At 42.0% G+C, this 21,904-nt stretch overlaps 2 protein-coding genes across 9 annotated transcripts in view; both read left to right on the plus strand.

The window, feature by feature from the left end:
- Nucleotides 1-359: 359 nt before the first annotated feature.
- ska1 (spindle and kinetochore associated complex subunit 1) lies at nt 360-5,327 on the plus strand. Its single transcript, XM_031738554.2, has 7 exons — nt 360-452; nt 1,677-1,762; nt 1,859-1,974; nt 2,436-2,530; nt 3,169-3,294; nt 4,213-4,382; nt 4,977-5,327. Exons 2-7 carry the CDS (start codon nt 1,681-1,683, stop codon nt 5,123-5,125), a joined length of 738 nt encoding a protein of 245 aa, XP_031594414.1. The 5' UTR covers nt 360-452; nt 1,677-1,680; the 3' UTR covers nt 5,126-5,327.
- Nucleotides 5,328-8,086: 2,759 nt separating this feature from the next.
- LOC116319266 (A-kinase anchor protein 13-like) overlaps nt 8,087-21,904 on the plus strand; it is a 63,672-nt gene continuing 49,854 nt past the window's right edge. For 5 of the 8 annotated variants that reach the window (XM_039614525.1, XM_039614527.1, XM_039614526.1 and 2 more), the window contains exon 1: nt 8,087-8,397. The gene's annotated coding sequence lies outside the window, so the exon portion shown is untranslated. Of the gene's footprint in view, nt 8,398-10,618; nt 10,639-21,904 lie in introns of those variants that run through there. The other 3 variants (XM_031738546.2, XM_031738548.2, XM_039614523.1) reach the window with 2 other exon arrangements.

The following is a 21,904-nucleotide window of genomic DNA, read 5'->3' on the forward strand; positions in this document are numbered from 1 at the left end:
AAACAAAACAGACAAACAAAAACAAAGGGTAAATGAGTTTAAGTTATTCATTTTAGTGGGAAGATGCTTAAGAATATCATATAGTTTTTGTGGTTTATTTCCTTTAAGTAATTTTAAGCATTTTATATATAGTTTCAATTCATTTAAGAAAGTCACAATCCTGGGGGATGTTTTGGTAAATCTACATTTGTGTATGAAAAATGTTGCTATACATAAAATAACATTATGACATAGTTCGTCCTTCTTATACTGTAGAAAAGGGCCAAAAGATTGGTCAGGACCAGTTGTCACAGTGACAAAACAGAATCGTACCACCCTGCTGCCATCTTCCACACGCCGCTGTTTTAGAACAGCGCATGCGCTGGCCGTGACGTCTCGTGACGTGACATTTGAAATGAGCCGGGAACGTAGCTAGTGAGGAAGACTACGATGAAGTGAGAGCGAATCTTTGTGTGAGTGAGCTTAATAATACACTGCGCAATAATACACTGTGTGTACGGGTATGGGGACGGGATGGCGCTTATGGCAAAGGTTACACTTCCACCTTCAGTCTGTTCCTACTTGTTAATAACTTCATGGGTTCACAAGATCTCTGTCATACGCTCGTACCGTAAACAGTGTACATGCTGTATATGCTCTCATATAGAAAGACTTGTTTGACAGCTCGAGCGTACCGATCACGCGCACGCATAGGTTGTTGGTAGTAGACGCAAACAGGTTTCCGTACATCAGTTAGCTGTAAGTGCACCGCTTACGGCTGGCTTTGATAGCTCGTGACCCTTTACATTTCAGTGGTCTTCTCCTTCCGTGTCGTTGCTCTCTCTCTCTCCTTCACTCAGAGTAATGGTGAATTAATAAGTTGTTGTCCTTGTGTAGCGCTTTTTCTTAACACGTATTTTTTTTGCATTTTCCACAAAGACTTCCTGTAAATGTTTCAGAATAAGATCCTGGTTAAGAAATGAAATGTTTCTGTGTATTGATTGAAACGGTAACGCCCCTTTAATGTGAAACAGCTACCGGAAGTGCCGGGTTTGTATAAACAAACTAGACTGTAATATGGGTTTTTTTGACAGCATGTAAGCAGGAGCCAGACCTTTGTTGGTTTTAGCTGTCCTTTCACCGACGCCTATTAAAGTTTATAAGCTGATCTTTTAATAAGTGTCTGACCTGTTTGTTAATCTGTGTATGGATGTATTCCGATAACTACGAACGGCACATGGAGTAAATAATTATTAAACTGTCAAAATATAACCTATGTTAAGAAAACTCTGACAACTTGTGTATTATTCCACTGGTTTTCTCGTCAGATCTCTCTCATAGTGCAGTGTCACATTCATGCTAGCTTGGCCCATCAAAATTGTGGAAGTGTTTGAATGGAGCCGTGAGGGTCATCAATGTAAAAGTGACGTATGTCTGACATAATGAGATCGCTTAAGGAGATGGATGGAGCAGCAGTCTCACATGTCCCATGTATACAACTCAAATGTTTAAGGTTTTAGAGAGGCAAAGTTTTTCGATCCATTTTTCATTATCAAGTGTGTTGCTTTTTCTTTTCCTTAAGCAGTTTGATATCATCAAAGTTCTACTTAGTTTTGTGCATGACCTTTACCTGCATGCTTGACAGATTAAAATTTGAAGTTACAGCTTTTAATGGTTTTAATTTGTCCCTGTTTCAGGAAAATGGGGGACCTCGAAGATATCAACCACCACATTCATGATAGAATAACTTCTATAAAACACATGCTGGATCTGTCAGTTATTGGTATGATATGTCGAATTGTATGAGACTGAATATAGTGTTTGCATCCATGCGAACTACTGCTAAGTTTTGTGCCATAAAATTTTCCTCCGCATACAGAATTGCCTCAAAACAAGATGAAGAAACTTGGACAAGAACTGTTTGCCCTGGAGAGACTTCTGGAGGAGTTTGAAAAAGGTGTTGACCAGCAGAAGGAGCAGCTGAAACATCTCAAGGTAAAGTAGAGGTGTTTGTTCATCTGTTGGAACAAACGAGTAAACACTCAGTATTTTGCATTCACACCAATAAAGAAGAATAAGCTGTGACCGCCATATCTAATTTTAATTACTGCATAAACCAGTTAGTCATTGATACATGCTTTCCAGTCAAGACCCTGAAGTAATATTCATTTGTAGCATGAATGTCTGGCTTTTCCTTTGCTCAGAGTGGACCTTCAGGGGTGACTACATGCACAAAATAGAAATTCATTTTCTCCTGACAGTTTGATAAGCAAAATATCTTTTATGTTTAGTAAATGAAAAGCTAGATGAACAAAATTTAGTTTCCCTAAAATCCCCTTTGAGGATGCCAGAATTTTGTGAATGCGGTAAACATGACCAAGATGAAAATAATAAGGAATTCGGCAGAGAAAATATTAAGTGAGTGGAGGGTTTTAGAGTTTATTTTTCTCTCTCAGGAACTTGATGAGGTTTTCCAGAAGTATCTGCAGGATGGTCAGCACATTAAGGATAACATCCCTCCACACATGCCCCGGAAGAAGGGCCCGCTCAAGTGAGAATACCATTGCTTACTTTATGTGGTTTCTTTTAAATGGAAAACAGGCTGATTTTATTCTGAATAAAGCAGTATTTCTCTTATGATCTATGAATCAAATATATTGGGGACCCACTTTAGCATTTTTGCCTTTTTTGTTATGTTACAGAACAGAATGTTGTTTGTGATCAATTTCCTACTTCTCTTTGTTGGAAAAATTGGTACTAACTATCCAGCCCGGTCCTTCCTGTCATGGAATGACTGCCTGCTTCTCTGCTCAGACTACTGTTGTAGCAGTCTTTGATTTCACTCAGATGCTGAACCACAACTCCTGGTGTTACCATCCAGATCATGGGGGGCAGCAGGAAGCAGTTGTTTTTGTTGCTCTCTGGAGATCCACCGTGAGGTGGAGAGGTTATTTGCTGCTAACTGGAGCTTAACAATGCTGTGAGCAGAACTGCAGATGGATTCAGACAGCTGACTCCATTACTCTGCTATTCATCAAGAAGTGTTTGGTTGTTTTTTGTTTTTCCCCTGCTTTTCTCACCATAAAAACAAACACCTTATGTATGCTTTCAACTGTTGCTGTACCTTGCGTGCAGAGCCCACCACCTTACAAAAGAAGCAGTAAATGCCTACTATCTGTCATTTTTCAGAGGAAGCGAACCTGCAATAAATCAGAAAGAAGCTGTTGAGGTTCCGCCAGCAGAAAAAAAACACAGCAAGAGTTTTGTCAGAGAGATGGAGTTCGTCACTATGCCAGAGTTTGAGAGCATCCCTCAGTAAGTATAATCGATCACTGTAATTCAAAATTACCTTATATATGATGATCACCTTTGTGAGACCCACTTAATAAATCTAGGGAGGCTAAATCTCATTTCGACCTTGGGACTTCTTGGCACAGATGCTTCTGTATACAATGCCGGCTACTTGGTTATGGGCTTCCATGTATGTCTTGCCTGCTAGGATCTGGCAACGTGTGTGCGTACATGCGTGTTAATTGAATAAAATATGCTGGACACCTCTCTGCTCATTATGAGGAGTTTTCATGTCTTCACATCAGTGGCATCCATTTCCTCTTTATTACAGCTGGGTCTCTGATAACTGCTAGAGAATATGTGATGGCTTGGATCTTATTCCTACTGTTCAGCTGGCTTCTCAGCACCTGTTTTGCTTTCTGGAAGTATTTGACTAGTCTGCCTTCTGTAGCTCCGCCCCTTTGCTCCAGATCACATTCCATTTCATTGCAACCATTCAGCTACACTTATCCAGTCCGGAGGACATCACGATATCCTTGCTTTAGATCTTGGTGTGGTGTGGGTTGATGTCTCGCTTATTCCTGGCCTGTAGGACTAGGCGTCTGAGCTCTGGCTGGATCTGCCCTTGTGCTTGTGCTACCCACCAGAGCTCAGTTAGAGACTTCTTGTACCTCTTATTCATGCAGAACCTGTGTGTCATTTCTGTTAGTGACTGACATCCTTCCTGAGTTCTCTGATTTTATTGCTTCTAAGCGTCATCATAGGGCAGTCTGGCCACAGTCAGCTTAGCAGAAGTATCTGTCATTGGTGGCTGGGCCTCATCTAGTTACACTGCTCTATTCTACCAGGGTTGGCTCGTTATGCCCATACGGCTCACTATTGCTCCCATAATAGCTGAAGACATAACATGAAACAGTGTTTTTCTGATGTGTGTTCATACAGGTACATGAAAGGACGTGTGACATATGAGCAGCTCAATGCAGCAGTGGAGAGCATCAATGCTGCTGTAGCAGCCAAGTACAAGATTGTGCATCAGTCCATCAAAACACTCAACAATCACTCACGAAAGCTGCACCAGCGCTTTAAGGACCAAGAGACCAAAGATACAAAAGGTATCCTGCAAGCCAAAATTGTTTACTACTTGTGCACATCTCAGGATGACAGAATGGCCGTGTAGGTTTTCAGTCATAGAGGTCATGGTAGTCCAAGGAACTTTCTTTCTTTCCAAGCTCCTCAGTTTGCAACAGAAGTTTTCTGGCTTTAAGATCACATTTTAGAATCATTGTGAAGGTTTTGCTGATCACTTTGAAAACATCTCTGGGTTTTCCCCCCCAAGACAGTGAAAATGTTAGACTTCAATATTTGATATGTTGTCTTTTTAGTGTTTGCAGCTAAGCATAGGCTTTAAATGATCCCAGACCTTTCTTCTGCCATTTTTTTTTTGTTTGTTTGTTTGTTGTTAAGTATTCATGAGTCATATAAAGTGATATAAAAATCAGTTTGGACTAAACAGAGCAAACAAAACTGTCCTGAAAATTAATGTTATAATGTTATACTTGCTTGTTTTTCTTTTGCTTAGATATTTGAGATCACTTTTTTCAACTGGCTCTTTATAAGTGCATTATCACATCCATATTGGTCAGTTTCTGAGAAAAGATTGTTTGTAAAACACAAAAGCTTCACAGTTGTACTTAAATGTTTTGCAGGTCAGTATTTTGTTGTGGAGGATGACATTCGTGAATTTACCCAGATGAAGGTGGACAAACGCTTTCAGGGGATTCTGAACATGCTGCGACACTGTCAGCGCCTGCGGGAGCTCCGAGGGGGAGGACTCACCCGCTACATGCTGTTATGAAAAAGACGCTTTCAGTTAGTTTTTCCTTTTCTCTAGTACACTGCCATATTTGTAAATGCTTACATGGGTAAATGTCAGATGTTGTGATAGGTAGACATACCAAACATTTCACACGCTTCTGGTATATATATGTTTGCGTACTTAAACTTCTATGTGTATCTTGTATTGTCATATAGTGTCATAATAAATACTAGTAATAATAAATCACACATTTTCTCTTCTGTATCATTATGTTGTAATAATGTAATAATATCTTTACATGTCTGAAAGCTTGGTTATGATGAAATTGCTTTTTGTGTCTTTTGAGACTTCATTCAGAGATTTATAGCCCTTTTCCACTAGCACCTCTGCTCAATTCCATTTCAGTCGTTTTCCATTACAATTAAGTACCACCTATTGTGTGTGAGGTCGTTACAGCAACATCGCTGAAAGTCCTGCGATATCATTTGTAAGCAACACAAACATCACAAGACTGAAAGAGGCCGTAGCGATGGTCGCTCTCAAGACGCCATTGACTGGCCAATCAGTGGCATGCAGTCTGCTGACATCACATTTTCATATGGCCTCAGATCGCTTGGAACCCCAGGTGAGTGGGTACCAAAAAAGTTCCTGGTACCAGGTACCGCCCAGTCAAAAACCCTGAAAACCAAGTCAAGCCACCTCAAACCTCCACCTGGACCTCAGCCTCCCTGGTACTGCCTCCTGAGCCCACTGCACCACCCCTCCACTGCAGCAGAGCCAAAGACCACACCCCTGCCACAAGGTACTACTAGACAAAGGGTAATACTGTCTGTTCTGGGACTACCCCAGGGTTACTTGGTAGAACGTGCCCAAAGGGTTCAATCAAGGAAGCATCCTATTTAGATGCCAATCATTTTAGCCACTTGTATCAGAGATCATATTCATCCTAACACTACTCTCCACTCCATAGAAGAGTAGGAGCTTGAATTGAGCACTAAATCAAAGGTTTGATCTTCATACTGTGCCCTACTTACTACAACAACCCGGTACAGCATCTTTTTTCCTGCACTGATCTAGTGGGGTTTTCCACACAGCCACCTCACAGAAAAATTGTTCATTTCGTTCACTAATAATTTTAAAGTGGCCACATGTAACCTAAAATGATCCAGCTACAGAAAATGGTGTGTAAATTCAGGAATTAAAATGTAATGATTATTGTTAGGATGGTTGTTATCTGAATAAGGTGTGACTTTGATGACAGCTATACAGTGATTTAGGGTGCGTTCAGACGTCTTCACTCTCCAGTGCTTTATTGTGATTAAAGATTTAGTTTTTCATTCAAAAATTCAATAAAATGTATTTTTTTGTCCATTCATCACCACGCAGTAACTTAAAATGCATTTTGAAATGAGAACATTTTTGCAAACCTATTGCAAATGGATTAAAAACTGAAAGCTTTAATGAAGAATTGCATGGAATACTTTTGCTTTGGCCATGCAGATCGTAGTTTGATGTTTTAATAATTCTTAGGAAGCCTTACAGCAAACGCGGGCTGAAGGTCACCACCACACTTTGATTTCAGCTAACTCTTGTGGCTTACTTATATGATTACGCTTACCTCACATGAAAAACATGTCCTGGATTAAAAGTGGTTTATAAAATAAAAATTATGGTCCACACTGAAAACTTCATATTCCTGAGGCCGCTGGATTAAAATGGAGGCTCTGCTCTTTGTTGAATCCTGGTATCATTATCTTCTACAGGACTGACATCAGAATGTCATTCGGACTGGAGAAGTGTAGTTGGACAGTAACAAAGAGAGGGAAGGTAGTCAGAACTGAGGGGATTGTAATACCGGACAGCTACAAGTACCTGGAAATCCTAGGCAAATTGGAACAGCAAATAGGCCACTAGAAAAGCTGCAACCAGCAAATAGCTGCAGAGAGTGAGGCAAATGCTGCGGAATCAGCTGAATGGGAAGAACAAGATCTGGGCTATCAACACCTACGCCCTGCCAGTGGTCAGGTATCCTGCCTGGATAATAAGCTGGCCAAAGGAGAAGATAGAAGCCACTGACATCAAGACGAGGAAGCTCATCACCATGCATGAAGGGTTTCACCCCGAGTTCAGCACCCTGAGACTGTACGCTAAGCGGAAGGAAGGATGACGGGGACTGGTGAGTCCAGGATGAGACAATGAACATCCACAAATACATCAGGAAAATGGCCACAACTGACTGCGTGCCTAGTGAATACCACAGGTGGTAGAACCCCGAGAAAGAAGAGGAGCAAGAAGAGGAGCCATCATGGAAGGACAGGCCCCTGCACAATATGTAGAAATGGCAGATACAGTACAAGATCCATAGAGGCTTCTACCACATCAGGCAAGACCCCAGGTGCAGGCTGTGCAAAGATGGCCCTGAGACAATCCAGCACATAACAGCAGGGTGCAAGATGCTTGCAGGCAGGGCATACATGGAATTCCACAACCAAGTGGCCGACATAGTATACAGAAACATTTGTGTGAGTATGGCCTGGAAGTCCTGGCCATAGTGAATGTGATATTATTTGCTCTGCTGCTTGTGTAACATTTTAATAACAACTTTTAAATACAATTCATTTGTCTATGCTGAATTTGAGATATTTTATTTTACCATGTAATTATTATTCGGTATTTTTATTTACGCTTATAATGGATTAGTTTTTATCTTGACAAGATATTTGCTTATTTTTCACTTAGCTGAAATTTATGAATATGACCTTAATATATAAGTATATCCCCCAGCATGCTGGGGCAATATGAACATGCAGAGGTCAGAGAGACCCAGGCTTGTTTTCCATCCTTGAGCACAGCGTGTGTTGTGTGTGTGTGTTCACTTTAATGTGCTGAGTAAAGGCACACTGTGCAGGCAGTGTGCTCTGGTGTACTCTGGTTCGTGTACCACGAGGGGTCAGTCTGAGGAGCTCTGCGCCACAAGTCCCTGCATGTGTGCCCCTGTGGGCAGTCTGCTTGCTCCCAGTGTACAAGCCCACTGAACTGAGCTGGAACAACTTGTCACAGCTCATTACTGATCCACGAATCTGAGCAGGGTCCCGGGGTACAGCAGGAAGAGGCTCCCCTTCAAAGTAAAGCAGTTCTGTGCGTCACAGCGCTGTTTGTCTCCGCAGTGATTTCACTCGAAGCTGAGTTCAGGAAACCGCTACAGCACAGACTCCGTCCTCATGGACCTGGAAACAGCTCCGCACAGTGAGCCGTGTCTGTCTCTGTGAAGGAGCAACAGGCTGATTTCTGCCTCAAACCACCGCAGCGAGGTAAGCAGAGCCGCACAGCAGCGCAGCTGTCCGCAAACAACCCGCTTCTCCTGGTGTGTCCGTGTCTGTGTGTTTGTTTGTGCGCACTGTTTGGTTCTCGGTCATCCAGCCTTCAGTTCAGCTTTCAGCTTCTCCTGTTTTGGAGAAGCTGAAAACAAATATTACAAAGCGTCTTAGTAAGGTATTAAAAAGGTCATCTGAAAATACGGAATACTTACTATAAAAAACACAAATAATACGATAAAGTAAAACAGTACGGTAGAGCACAGTAAACCGATTAGAGAATACTTAGGAAAATGTAAAAGGTTTAAAATAAGATGCAGTAAAAATATATATGAGGAGTGAGGAGAGAACAGGAGTCTGCTGGGCAGATGTGTCAGACGAGGTATGAAAGAGTTCATGTCCCCGTGAAATGCAGGTTTTGAAGAGCTGATTACTGACACACACACACACACACACACACACACAGCTATGCTCTGGGTGTATGAGGCCTGATGGGAGGGAGCTTTGCAATCTGGCCATTCTCTTTCCAGCTGTTAGCTTTTCTCTCTCAGTACAGTTGAGCTGCTTGCTCAGCACAGGCATGCTTCCATTCATGCCAGCCTTTCCTGCTCCAACCCGCGGAGGTGGAAAGATCATCACCACCATCGCTCATACTCACTTTATTAAGCCGTTGTTCCTCTCTAAATCTGTGGAAAACTGCAGACAGTTTCTGTCTATTCATTTGGCAGAAATTTTTTAATTAGCAGTTCTGAAAGTGGTAGAAAACACCCTCTTCCTTTGAGGACTAACCCCACAAGCATGCTGATGTACTGGTGCACTGTGTTAGTGCTCCAGGTGGAGATTGAGCATCCTTTGGTCAAACCAACTCAGCGTGGCTTTTCTTGTTGCTATGTGTCTCTCACAAATCACCCCTGACACTCATTTCCACTCACTCCACCCTGCCTTGACTCTCTTCTTCACCTCTCTTGTACACTGTCCCTTGCTTTAAAAGGTTGATTTCAATGATTGTAGGGTCTGTCTTACAATATAAAGCATACCTCCGCCTCTCCAGGCTCTCCTCCACCTGCTCTCTATTCTCACTACAGATAGCTATGTCAAACATCACAGATCCACATAACACCTACCTGAGCTCATTTGTCACCTTATGTGTCACTTCTGACTTCTGAGTTGACCAAAAGTTTACAAAGTGAATTCGATATGTTATTTGTTTGGACTCAAAATGTGTGACTGAGCCTGTGAACTCATCAGAGAGCTGCTTTCACGTAGAGTTGTGTAGGATCAAAAGTCATACTTCAGTTTCAGGTTGTTCCCTGCTGACCAGCTTTAAGGCACTTTCATGTTGGCTTCACTTCTCAGGTCAAGAAGCTGTCCATCTTTTATGAGCTTGTGTTTATGTAATTCATATGAAAAATTAGTGTGCGGCTCACGTTGTCCTTTTGAGTTTTCCTTCAACTCATCATGTTTTCCATCAAGACAAATTAAACATGATTAGGAAAAGACAGATGAGGGAATCTGTTGATGAGCTAATGGTTAAGAGGTTTGCCACAGAAGAAGAACCAAGTAGTGACATCACCTGTTGGACATTCTCTGTTCTTGCTTTAGAGCCTAACGGAGGGACCGTATTGATGATGTTGAGTCTTAGCTGCTCTTCCACACACAGTTAGTGAGCAGCTGGATCGTCTGTCTGTTTCAGATCAAGTGTGGAAACCGGGGAATCTGGAAAATGAGCAGGGATGTGTGGATATTTTAGAAATCTCTGAGAACATGTGGCTGTCAAGCACTCCTGTTTAGAGCTTTATCTTACAGGCTCTTTAAAAGGGAGAAGCACAACTGTTGCTTTTCTCCGGTCTGTCTGTGGCTCTGTCACACAGCAGTCAGCCGTGCTATGTGGGGTTAACCAGTGCTGCATGCTTTACTGTTGAGTCATGCTCTCTCACTCTGCTAGCATGTCTTCTGAACGCTGTATTTGTTGTTCTGAGTTGTACTTGTTCAGGGTGTTGTGATGCGCAGCAGTGCTGTGTGCGCTTTCTTAAATAAATGATTGCGTGAAACATAATGCAGTTGAATGCTACTTGCTTTACTTTCTCGTTAGTGTGACCTTGAAGCTGACAGAGGAACTAGAGAACAGAGTACAGACTAATGTTCCAGCTGCAGTCCAAGACAGTGGAGTTCGAGTCCATCCAACCACAGGAGGACAGACCGTGCGGAGAGGCAGCTAGGTGATATTGAGGTCAGCCGGTAAGAAAACATGAGATGGAAACAGCTGACTCCCTGATATATTGGCTGTTCTTCATTTCTAGCTTTTTATCTTATTTCTCTCGGGCTCCTTAGCTGGTTAGCAGCAGCTAAAATATCTTAAAAGCTAAGTTGATGGCCAGTGACGGTGTTCTCTCAGATGGATAAAAAAGTAGGAATTAAAATGCTGATATGAGATGTCAGAAGGTGCCGGTGTACATGACTGTGTGCAGACAGTCCACACAGGCCCAGCTGTTACTGCAGTCTAACACAGCGTCTCCCAGAGCTGTGCTTTTTGACTGATCCCACTGACTGATTCAGTTTGTTTCCAAAGAGATTGTAACCCAGGTTTCATTTCTCTGTACACAATTTACAGATGCCCCCTGAATGCAGCACAGGCGGGTGGTGACAGAAAACAAGTTCAGGATTGGGAATGCATTCGTGCCAGTGACCACAGGAAATGCACAGACACAAACGTTATTAGAATGTTGCGAGGTCACAGTGAGCAGACGTGTTTCCTCTCAGGCGTCTTTTAAGTGAACTTGACACTGCCGGAGCACTGTTGATGTTTCTCAGGAGCTCCTGCATAGCGCTTGTATGTTGTGCTGTGACTGCAGCAGTAATAGAGAGAAACAGTCTGAAAAGAAGCTCCCTCACTCTAAAAGCTTTCTGTCTTTTCCACATCGTAACTGTTCCCATAGCGAAGCAGGACAGACAGAGGTTGTTGCTTTGTGCTGTAGGCACTTTGGAGGTCTGACAGAGACATACATGAACAGCTCTCATTAAAATCCTCTTTTTGGGTTTTTTGTCTCATGCTTCATTTTGCTGAAAAAGGCAAAGGTGTCAGAAGCGTCTGCTCTGCAGTCTTATAAGAGTGTCAATGTCACTGAAAGCACGTTCTCCTGACTGCCATGTCACCATGCTGTTCACAACACTACCAAAGCAACACTACCACAGTTTCAGGAGAAAACTTGGTCCATAAGCAGCCATGTTGTCTCAGTGATGATTCTACGGGCTGATCTGTGCTCCTAATGAAGCCACTGTGTCACGCCTGTGGAATTTGGCACATGTATAAATATCTTTGCAACAGTAATTGCCTGCAAGTGACAGCAGCCAGAGCTCAGCTGTGTGATTGCATCTGAGGTCAGGATAGTTTGACTTGAATCACCCAGACACGTATACTTATACGCCAGTTTGTGCTAACATGAAAACAAAAAGTGAAGCAGAGACGTAGTGGATGGTGTGTAAGCCTTCACAAAATCCAAACCCGTGACTTATAAAGATTCATAACAACTGTATAAGGATGATTTTTTTTAAATCACTTGTATTTTCACATGTTGTGAGATTTGGATAAACTTCAGCGTGTAAATTATGGGCTGTGAACATCTTACTGCTGCCATTCTTCCCCGGCAGCAAGAGCGCCTCCCAGAAGTCCACTTCCACAAAAGTAGGTCACAATAGTCCCAGAGATGCACCCAGCAGCCACTTTGTTAATCACTGCCAGTTACCACAAACACTCGAGCACAGTCCTCTGTCAGTGATCAGGGTTAGGGAATTACTTTTTCACACAGGACCAGGATAGCTTTTTAATTGATGAATAATCAATTAATAATTGCATTTGGTGTTTACTCAGGTTATAGTTGACTAATATGGAAATTGGTTTGATGATCTGAAACATGGAAGTGTGACAAATATGCAAATAACTAAGAAATCGGGAAGGGGCCAATAGTTTTTCACAGCGCTGTCTGCAGTAGTAAACTCTGCTGCCATTGGCTGCATCTCTCTGTTATTCTGTCATTGTTCCTGAGGGCGGGAGCAGCAGCAGTCCCAGGTTGATTTAAAGCTCCAGACACTGAAACAGTCAGTTAGAGCCCAAAATCACAGTCTGCACACACATGTTCACAGTACGGTCTGTGTGCAATTCTTTCTCAAACTTCAGATATATATTCTCGGCACCTGTGACACTGACATTAGTAATTCTTGGAGTTATAGGGGCTTAAAGTCTGCATCATTAAGTGGGCGTGGCTTCTTTGACAGGTGCATGGTGTCAAAGAGTCAGAGTCCCAGAGCTGGACCTCTCATCCATGTTTGTGCTCTTTGTGCTGTTTTTGTTGCAGTTCTCTCACAGACAGTACAACTTGCTGATAGACAGTCAAAAAGTCTGTGCTCGACTTTTTAGTGAACTCCTGACTCTTTGTTTGATCCTCTCACTCAGTCTGTGCATTGCACCAAAGCAGGCTGTGGATGTTGCTTGCTAACCAAGCTAGCCTTGTTAGCTGATCACTTGGAAGAAGTGTGTTCCAATACTGAATCACATCATTGAACAACAGAGCTGTAGCATGGGAATACTAATAAAAAGAACGAGGTTCATTATTGTTGTTGCTTTTTGTCATTAGAGTCAAGTCATTCTGGATGGTATACCTGCGTGCCATCCAAGCAGCTTTGGTTCAGTGCAGTGACATAGTGGTATATTTTTTGGACTTGTCACCCTGACAAAAAATAATAACAGAATAACAATATGAAATAAAATTTATACAGAGACCATAGTTTACATGAAATTTGTCCAAAATATAGTTTGTTTATTTCATTGCATTTTATTTTATGTCCTCATCCACTAAACATGCTGTAATGTCCTTCTCTTTAAACTGAATTATTTGTCCTGTTCTCTGCCTAATGTGATGTTGTACGTCATTCCAAAATATTCTGGCATATACACACTGTTAAAAATAGATGCTGAGTAGTTCCAGTTTATAATTAGCAGAAAGAACAAGAGTAGTTAAGCTTAGACCTCTCCAGTGTCTTTTAACTGAGTATATATTATGTAGTATTTTAAAAGGAGCTTCCATTCTTGGCCAAGATACTGAACCCTGATTTGCCCCTAATGCATTCTCTACAGTGTGAGTGCGTGTGTGAATGTTAAACAAAAGTTCTTGTATGGATGTGTGTGACTGTGGGGACGAGGCTTCTAGTAAAGTGCGCAGAGTAGAAAAGCACTATGTCAGTTCATATATTAACCAGTTCTCCTGTGTTTGTCTGGACTTGTGTTCACAAGTATGAATGTAAATGATGAACAAAATATAAAGATTACGTAATATTCCCCTCTTTACCGTCTATCAAATTTCCTAAGCAGCAACCCACCCTGAGGTAGAGAGACGGGGTGGGCTATACCTTAGACAGGTCAACAGCCCTGAGATGAGCTGTGGACACACTTACATATTGGCCTGTGGCCACTAAAGAATCACCAGTCTGTCTTTGGAATGTGTGACGAGGCACCCGGAGGAAACCCCAGCAGGCACAGAACATGTCCACACGGCTGCTTTGAAGCAGGCATGATAAGCTGCATATATAGTATGCTGTTGAAAGCACAGTGACTCGTAGGACATGCACAATTGCAGTGAGTATAGCCTTGACATTTCCTATATTGTTGCCGTACATTGTAAAATGATTAAATAAGGTTGGTTGTTGAGAGATCCATAGACAGACACAAGTGATGAAACTCCATGATATTTCTCCATGTTGCAACATCACACTCAGACACAATATCCTGACGTGTCCTGGCAGGCTGGCCACTAAATGAGTTTAAGGATGGACTGGAACAGTTGTAGACATGACCCGCTTCCAGTGGAAGCTATACATGACGACAACACGAAAACATAAGGTTTCCTGCACCGTGTTTGACAGATGATGACAGATAATGAGCTGTTCAATGCTTTTCTCTTACCATCATTCTGGTACAAGTTAATCTGGCTGTCATCTGTCCACTGATTGTTTTTCCTGGAGGGTCTACTCTGGCCTTCTTCTTCTTGAGTCTAACCAGTGGCTTGCACCTTGTTGTAAACCATCTCTTGTACACTTATTCACTCAGGAATTCTCTTGTTAGATGTTGTAAGGGCTTTTCTTCCCCAGGAAATAATTCTGCGGTTGTGAACTTTAGCTGTTTTTGTTGACTTCCAGGCCTGTTGGTTTTCCTTGGCTGCCCGGAGCGTTGCTTCTTTTTAAGAATGTAACAGATTGTTGGTCACTCGTAAGTTGTTTTTAGTCTTTCTGCACTGACATCAACTCTTTATGGACCTCGTGTTGTGAGTTCCAGTGAACAGATCTTTAAGCTGCTTAATTTGTCATTGAATGATTCATTTTTAATAACTTTATGCATTCTTGTGGTTAGAAAAGTGGTGACACTCTCCTCTCAAATATTTAATTACTTGAACAAAATGACTTTTCCAGAGTTAGCTGTAACTGAGAAAGTGGCATCTGTGCTGGGTTGTGACAGCGGTCACACTACAAGTGTACAACTGAAATATGCTAGGCCCACCTCTTCATGTGGGCCAAGGCTTAGTTTACTAAACTGTGCCCAGGCAGGGCGGCAGTCCTGCCTGGGCAGACACCAATGAGTCACTGGGGTGTGTGAGTAAGAGGATTGACCACCACTGCAACTGTAGCTCAGTAGCTAGACCAGCTCATCTAACAGTGTACTGGAAACATTCCAGTAGAGTTTTGGTCAATGTTGAAATGATTCCATCACACAGTTGCTCCAGATTTGTAACAGTTTCACCACATCCCAAAGGTGCTCTGTTGGATTGAGATCTGGTAAATGTGGAGGCTGTTTGAGCGCAGCAAATATCTCTTTGAGGTGATCTGAGCTTTGAGATGTAGCACATTATTCTGCTGGAACTATACACTGGGATGCACATGATCAGCAGCAATACTCAGATAGGCTGTGGGATTTAAACACTTCTCAGTTGGTACTAAAGGGCCAAAGTGTGCCACCACCACACCACAACACAACCACAACACAACACAACCACAACCACAACCACATTACCTGCAGCAGCTGCCGGAAATGAATAGACCAAGCGACTCATGTCTTCAGTCTGGCCTCACTGATTGCCCCACACACAGCAGGTTACTGAGAGATGTATGATAAACCAAAATAGCACAGTGCAAATACAGTTTAATAATGAATTAATAGATTTCCATGAATCTTCTACACCAAATTCTCAAAACCCCCAAATCTGGCTCAGTGTTGTGTTTGTTTTCATCCTCTGCTGTTATCTCTGGTCCTTATAATCTGGGCCTTGGTATTTTATTCAAGGTGAAAACCTGTAAAAATGTGGGTTAAAAGCAGCCTGAGCTTTGCCAGAAGCAGCAGCTGATTGGCTGTGGCTGAGCTGGTGTGTTGTGATAAGAGCCCAGCCTTTTGCAGCTCCACTGTGCAGCCAGAGGAAGTCTGTGACGGAGTGAAGCACAGCACCCCTCACTTCTTCCTTCCACTCTCTCTCTGCTACTCTGTCATTCCTGCCATACCAGACATAGCTTACCACCAGCTGAGGTAGGCTCTCACTGTAAATTTTTGGAAAGAACAGCCGGAGTCAGCATTCAATCTTAAAACACATAATTACAACACGTTGTGGAAACATGCCCTCTCTCTCTGTTTCTGTCACCAGAGCCAAGTGTGTGTGTGTGTGTGTGTGCGCGCATGATTTTTCAGTCTTTATATGTGTTTGACATACAATGGCAGTGTGTGTATGTTTTCTGCAGTTTAGACAACACATGTTGGAATGCTTAAAACTAGCAGTGAAGCTAGTAGTAATATTTCCAGTAATTAAGAGGAATTTTGGCCCACCCATCTTTGCAGAATTGTTGTTATTCAGCCACCCTGGAGGGTTTTTGACCATGTACCGCCTTTTTAAGGTCATGCCATCCATCCATCCATCCATCCATCCATCCATCCATCCATCCATCCATTTTCTGCCCCTTATCCTGGGCTGGGTCGCGGAGGCAGCAGGCTAAGCAGAGAAGCACAGACCTCCCTCTCCCCTGCCACCTCATACACGTTGTCCAAGGTGAACACCAAGGTATTCCCAGGCCAGCCGAGAGATATAATCTCTCGAGCGTGTCCCGGGTTTGCCCCGGGGCCTCTTCCCGGTCGGATGTGCCCGGAACACCTCACTCATGAGGTGCCCAGGAGGCATCCTTATCAGATGCCCAAACCACCTCAACTGGCTCCTTTTGATGTGGAGGAGTAGCAGCTCTACTCTGAGCCCCTCCCAGAGGGTCCACCCAATCTCTAAGGGAGAAGCCAGCTACGCTTTGGAGAAAGCTAATTTCCACTGCTTGTATCCGCGATCTTGTTCTTTTGGTTACTACCCAAAGCTCGTGACCATAGGTGAGGGTAGGGACATAGATCAGTCGGTAAATCGACAGTTTTGCTTTTACACTCAGCTCTTGCTTTGACCCACATGCTTTGAGATGGTCCAGTGTTTTGCGACCGGGCTGAAAACCTTATTGTTCCTTCTGTATCCGAGTTTGACTAACGGAGCCCCAGCCTGCTGCCTCTCACCAAGGGAAACTCCAAACTGAACCAGAGTCCAGCTCCTCTCTGGGAGACTGGTTCCAGAGCCCAAGCTGTGCACTGAGGTGAGCCTGACTATCTACCTGGTACTTCTGAACCTCATACACTAGCTGAGGCTCATCCCCAAACAAAGAGGTGACATTCCATGTTCCAGTCGCTAGTCTTGGTAGCTGAGGATTGTTACGCCGTTTTGTTCTGTCAAGTTTGTATGTCTTAGTCCTGGTCTTAGTGTTAGTTACTTCCTGTTTTATTTTAATAGCGGGACAAAGGACGCAAAGTACACAACTTTACAAGGTACATGAATGTTTATTTACATTGGATTTTCGCTCAGTCTTTTTGTACAGCTTTCCAGCTTCCACACTTCTGTTCAGGTCTTGGTATCCAACCTATATAGAGGAGGCATGATTAGATAATGGAGGTCAGCTGTTCTGGTCAGCCTCCCCTGACACCACTCCCTGAACCCACTGCTTCATCTCTCCCCTGCAGCTGAACCACAAACCACACTCCACCACAGATAGTTTCTTGTGTCAAGTGTGTTGTGTTGAGATTTGCATCTCCTTGTCTCATTAGTTAGATTTTGTTTAGCTTTGTGCTGTTCCTCAGGTGTCTAAACTCCTTCCTAATGTCCTCTTGTGTATTTAAACCCTCAGTTTGCATTGGAGTCCTATTTCTGCCTTCCACATAGCATTCCATGACACTTTGAGGCTCTAAGAAAGGATACAATCAAGATAACTCTAGAGACGAGTTATCTGTTTTACCCTTATCCTTTTTTTAGCTTCCTTTCTGTCCCTGCATTCTGACTCATACTTTCACACATTTAATGCTTCCAGGTGGTTTGGGATTTTCAGTAAAATCATTTTATTTCTTTGCTGGAGTTTAATAAAACCATCCGAGGCCTGTAATACAAAGCCAGATTTTTTTGGCTTGTTGAGATAATTTTAGGGTTAACCCTGGGTTTTTTGTACTACAAAGGTGGTTGACTTCTTACTGGAGTAAATTACAATGGTGACTTAAGCTGCTCCGAAGCTTCGTCGCACAGGCGAAGGGCCAAACAGTTGTGCATTTTACTGGTATATTTTTATAACCTTTTGATATTTTTTGTTGCCATTTGATAACATTGCTGGAGTAGGTAGTAGGTAACCCTGGGTTAACTTAGCGATTTGATAACCAACTTTGTATGACCGTTTATCCTGATCCCCAGTGTTAAGATAAGTGAATCCAGATAACTGAAAGATACCCTGGATATGTTGAACGAGCTTCGTAGTGTAGGGCACTGCTCATCTCACTAATCAGAAGGTTGGTGGTTCAATCCCTGCCTGCTCCAGTATGCAAGCCAAAATGTACTTGGGCAAGATACTAACCTCAAGTTGTGCTCCATTGGAGTTTGAATATTAGAGTGAAAGTACTTAAGCATAGGAAAAAAAGTGCTTGTATGAATGGCTTTAAGTGTGTGTATAAGAGGCTTGTTATATAAAGAGCTTTGAATGCTCAGGTAGAGTAGAAAACCACTATTTGAGAACCAGTTCATTTACCATTTTACCTCTTGTATTCTAAGATCTGCTTTCTCTTCCAGCTGCTTTAGCTTCCTCATGCTGAATCGTCCTTCGTTTTGTCTATATGCTATATGGAGCAGTCAGTACAGCGGGGAGGACCAGGTCCTCGGTTACTTTTTCCTTTTGAAAGTCATTTAAAGTTGTTCTGCTGAGTTCCCTGGGTTTACTCGGCCCTGTAATGAACTCTACATCAGGTGTGAACTAGGTGTGGGGGAAAAAATCGATACTGTGTAGTATCGTGATATTTTGTTTGCTAATAATGTATCGATACAGAGACAGCAGAAATCGATATTTTGTTACAAAAAAAGTTTTTGTGGACTGGAACATGCTCTGACTTCAGAGCATGTTGATCAGCTCCTTTTTCTGAGCAAGAATCCTGACATTCCTTCACTGTCCAAATGTGTTTAACTTTTTTTATGACAGCAATAAACATGACAGTTTACTTATTTTAATTTAAAACATGTTTTATTTTAATTAAGTTTGAAACTTTTTTATTTAATGTAAAATTATATTTTGTTTTAATTTACTTTCAAATTCTTCAGTTGCTGAAGGGGCTGCATAGTTTTCACAAATTGCATAGTTCAGAATAGCTATAATTGTACCAGATGGTTATGTTCAGTTAAGTTGGACTAGACTGTAATACAAACCGTTCAGTTTGTCAACAATAAAACTGACTGAAATGAGAGAAAGACTGAGTGTGAGACTTTGTTATTAGATAAAATGAATATTGATAAAGTTTACCTTTATGTACAGAATCTGAATATCGCAAAATATTTTTAAAAATTGCAATAATATCGTATTGTGCGTTAAGTATTGTGATAATATCGTATCGTGGGATGTATGGTGATTCCCACCTCTAGTGTGAACACAGAAAAACAATCAATTTCCTTTTTTTTTTTTTCTTCAAAATTCTAACAATTTCTTGGGATCTCTCACCCGTGAAGACAATGTGGTCTTCTGATGAAAATCCCAGTGTAGTTGGTCTTAGCACTTTTCAGGGATAATCAGTCCATGTCCATCTCAGACCCCACATGCCAGCCAGTCATAGGATCCCATAGCTGACACCAAGGTCGTTGTGGAAATATGAAATGAATTGAGGTGCACACAGCACAGAAACAGTTTTTTTATTTTCTCTTGCAAAGGCGTCAAACAGCAGCACAGGGCAGCAGTCTGTATGCAGTCTGTAAGTCTAGAATATTTATAGAGTGTAGTTATCTCTCTGCCATGGTCACAGAACACTGTGTAACAAAAGATAACTCGCTCATCAGCATGTGCTATAGCTGAACGAGTAGATGGAGACACAATTTGACCGTTTGGAGCCTGCCATTCATTAAAGTCGGCACTGAGGATTTTAACACAGAAGCAGAAGAATCCTAAAAAAAATCCATGACAAATTACAGCCATTTATATAAAACTGCAGCTGTGGGTTATTTTAGTAATCAAGTACTCTGACAAGTATCCCATATCAGTGATGTTCCCATCCAAAAACTGACTGCTGTGTACAGTGGAGTAGACATTAAAGTCATCACTGAATGGGAGAACCAGGTTCTTCGGGAATATTTCTTAGTCAGAACTGTGAGTTTGGTGAAGATAAGTGCTATTGTGGCAGCAGTATAAATTCTGTTTCAGGCTCTTCCATGACAGCTAGTCTGCCTAAAGCTATAGTACAGAGGTCAGCATAAATGCACTTTCTCTAAAGTCATACTGCCTTAGTGTTGAACACAGCCAACTTTCACGGACAACCTATGTTGTCCGCGACAGTTCCACATTGTAAAAGAAGAGAAGCACTAAAGTGCTGACTGTCATCATTTGTCCCACAATGAGCAGTAAGATGCAGCGCTTTAGTGACAGACTTCGGCCTGCAGCATCACTGAAAATGACTTCTTTATATTTGAAGAGCTGAATACTGCTTCCTTTAACTCAGACACTGAAGTTATTGAATATTTGAGGATCCCGAACTTTTTCAGGATAGACTCTATCCATGAAACACAGGAATACCCTCGAATGTGCCTGTGGAGAGCCTCTTCAATCTGGGGAGTCTTGTGCTAACTCAAAGAACTCAAAAGAGGAACATATTGGATTTAAAACTTCTCCTCATGAGGATAAGTCCACTGATAAGCTATTATTTGGTAAATGAGCAGCTTTTCCCCAATTTTTAGTGTTCCATTTTTTTCTTACACATATATAACAAGTCTGTTTCTTTAGCTAAAATTTCTCCATCTGTTATTTGACTGATTTTGCTGTGACCTGTCCATAGTCGGATCCAATGTAGAAATAGGTGTAAAAAGGAAATCGAATGAACAGCATTTAACTCTCATGTGAAATAATTAAAAACCTGCACAGTGTATTTAACCTTCTACAGCCCACTGTTGCCCTCTGACCCTAACCCAACACAATCTGAAACTGAGGCGTTAGACCTCCATATTACCAAGAGATATGAAAGCAGACATTATGACTTTTCTATTAATGTCCACACTTATTAATAGACACAAACAAAATAATAGTTACTAAAGCCCGAGCCACCAAAATGGAAAAACGTCTCTGCGTCTGTCTACCCGACCAATTCGACTTTATGAAATCCACAAATGTGCAGATTGTAAAATTGGGTCAGCTCCCAGTGTTCCACACTTCACTAGAAACCAGAGAACAGACAGATTACCTGATTCGTCTGCCTTTTTTTCTTTTGTTATTTAAATTCTATATTATAGTCTACTTGACATGTCACTGCAATGGATCAGCGAGTGGCCATTAAGTCTGGGGGTGACTGAAAAATGCAGAAATTGTTCTAAATAACTATAAAGAAATGATCATCTACAACATGCTGGATCCAGTTTAAATTTTTTGAGAATAAAACCATGCTTTTTGTGTGTGTTTCTTCTTCAATTCTGTTTTCAGTATTTTAAAAGCAACTTGGGTTGAGATCAGGTGACTGACTTGCGAGAATATCTTTGCATTTCTTTGCCTTGAGAAACTCTTGGGTTGCTTTTGCAGTTTGTTTTGGATCGTTATCATCTGCACTGTGAACCTCTTTCTGCTCAGTGTTGCAGCATTAGTCGAAATGTGAGCAGAGTGCTGCCCTGTACACTTCACAGTTCATCCTGCTGCTTCTATCAGGAGTCACATCATCAATAAACACCAGTGACCCCCTTCCACTGGCAGCCATACACGCCCTTACCATAATGCTCCCTCCACCATGCCGACAGATCGTGTAGATGCTTCAGATTATAATCTTCCTTCTTCATACAGTTCCTCTCCATCATTCTGCGAGTTTCAGTGAACAGACTTGTGGATTGACTCCAGATCTTTTATGGGCCGTGAAACAGTTTGTCATCAACTGTCCACTTACTTTTGAGCCTCTGGAAAT

Source organism: Oreochromis aureus, linkage group 7 (assembly GCF_013358895.1).
Source record: "Oreochromis aureus strain Israel breed Guangdong linkage group 7, ZZ_aureus, whole genome shotgun sequence".
Classification (NCBI taxonomy): domain Eukaryota; kingdom Metazoa; phylum Chordata; class Actinopteri; order Cichliformes; family Cichlidae; genus Oreochromis; species Oreochromis aureus.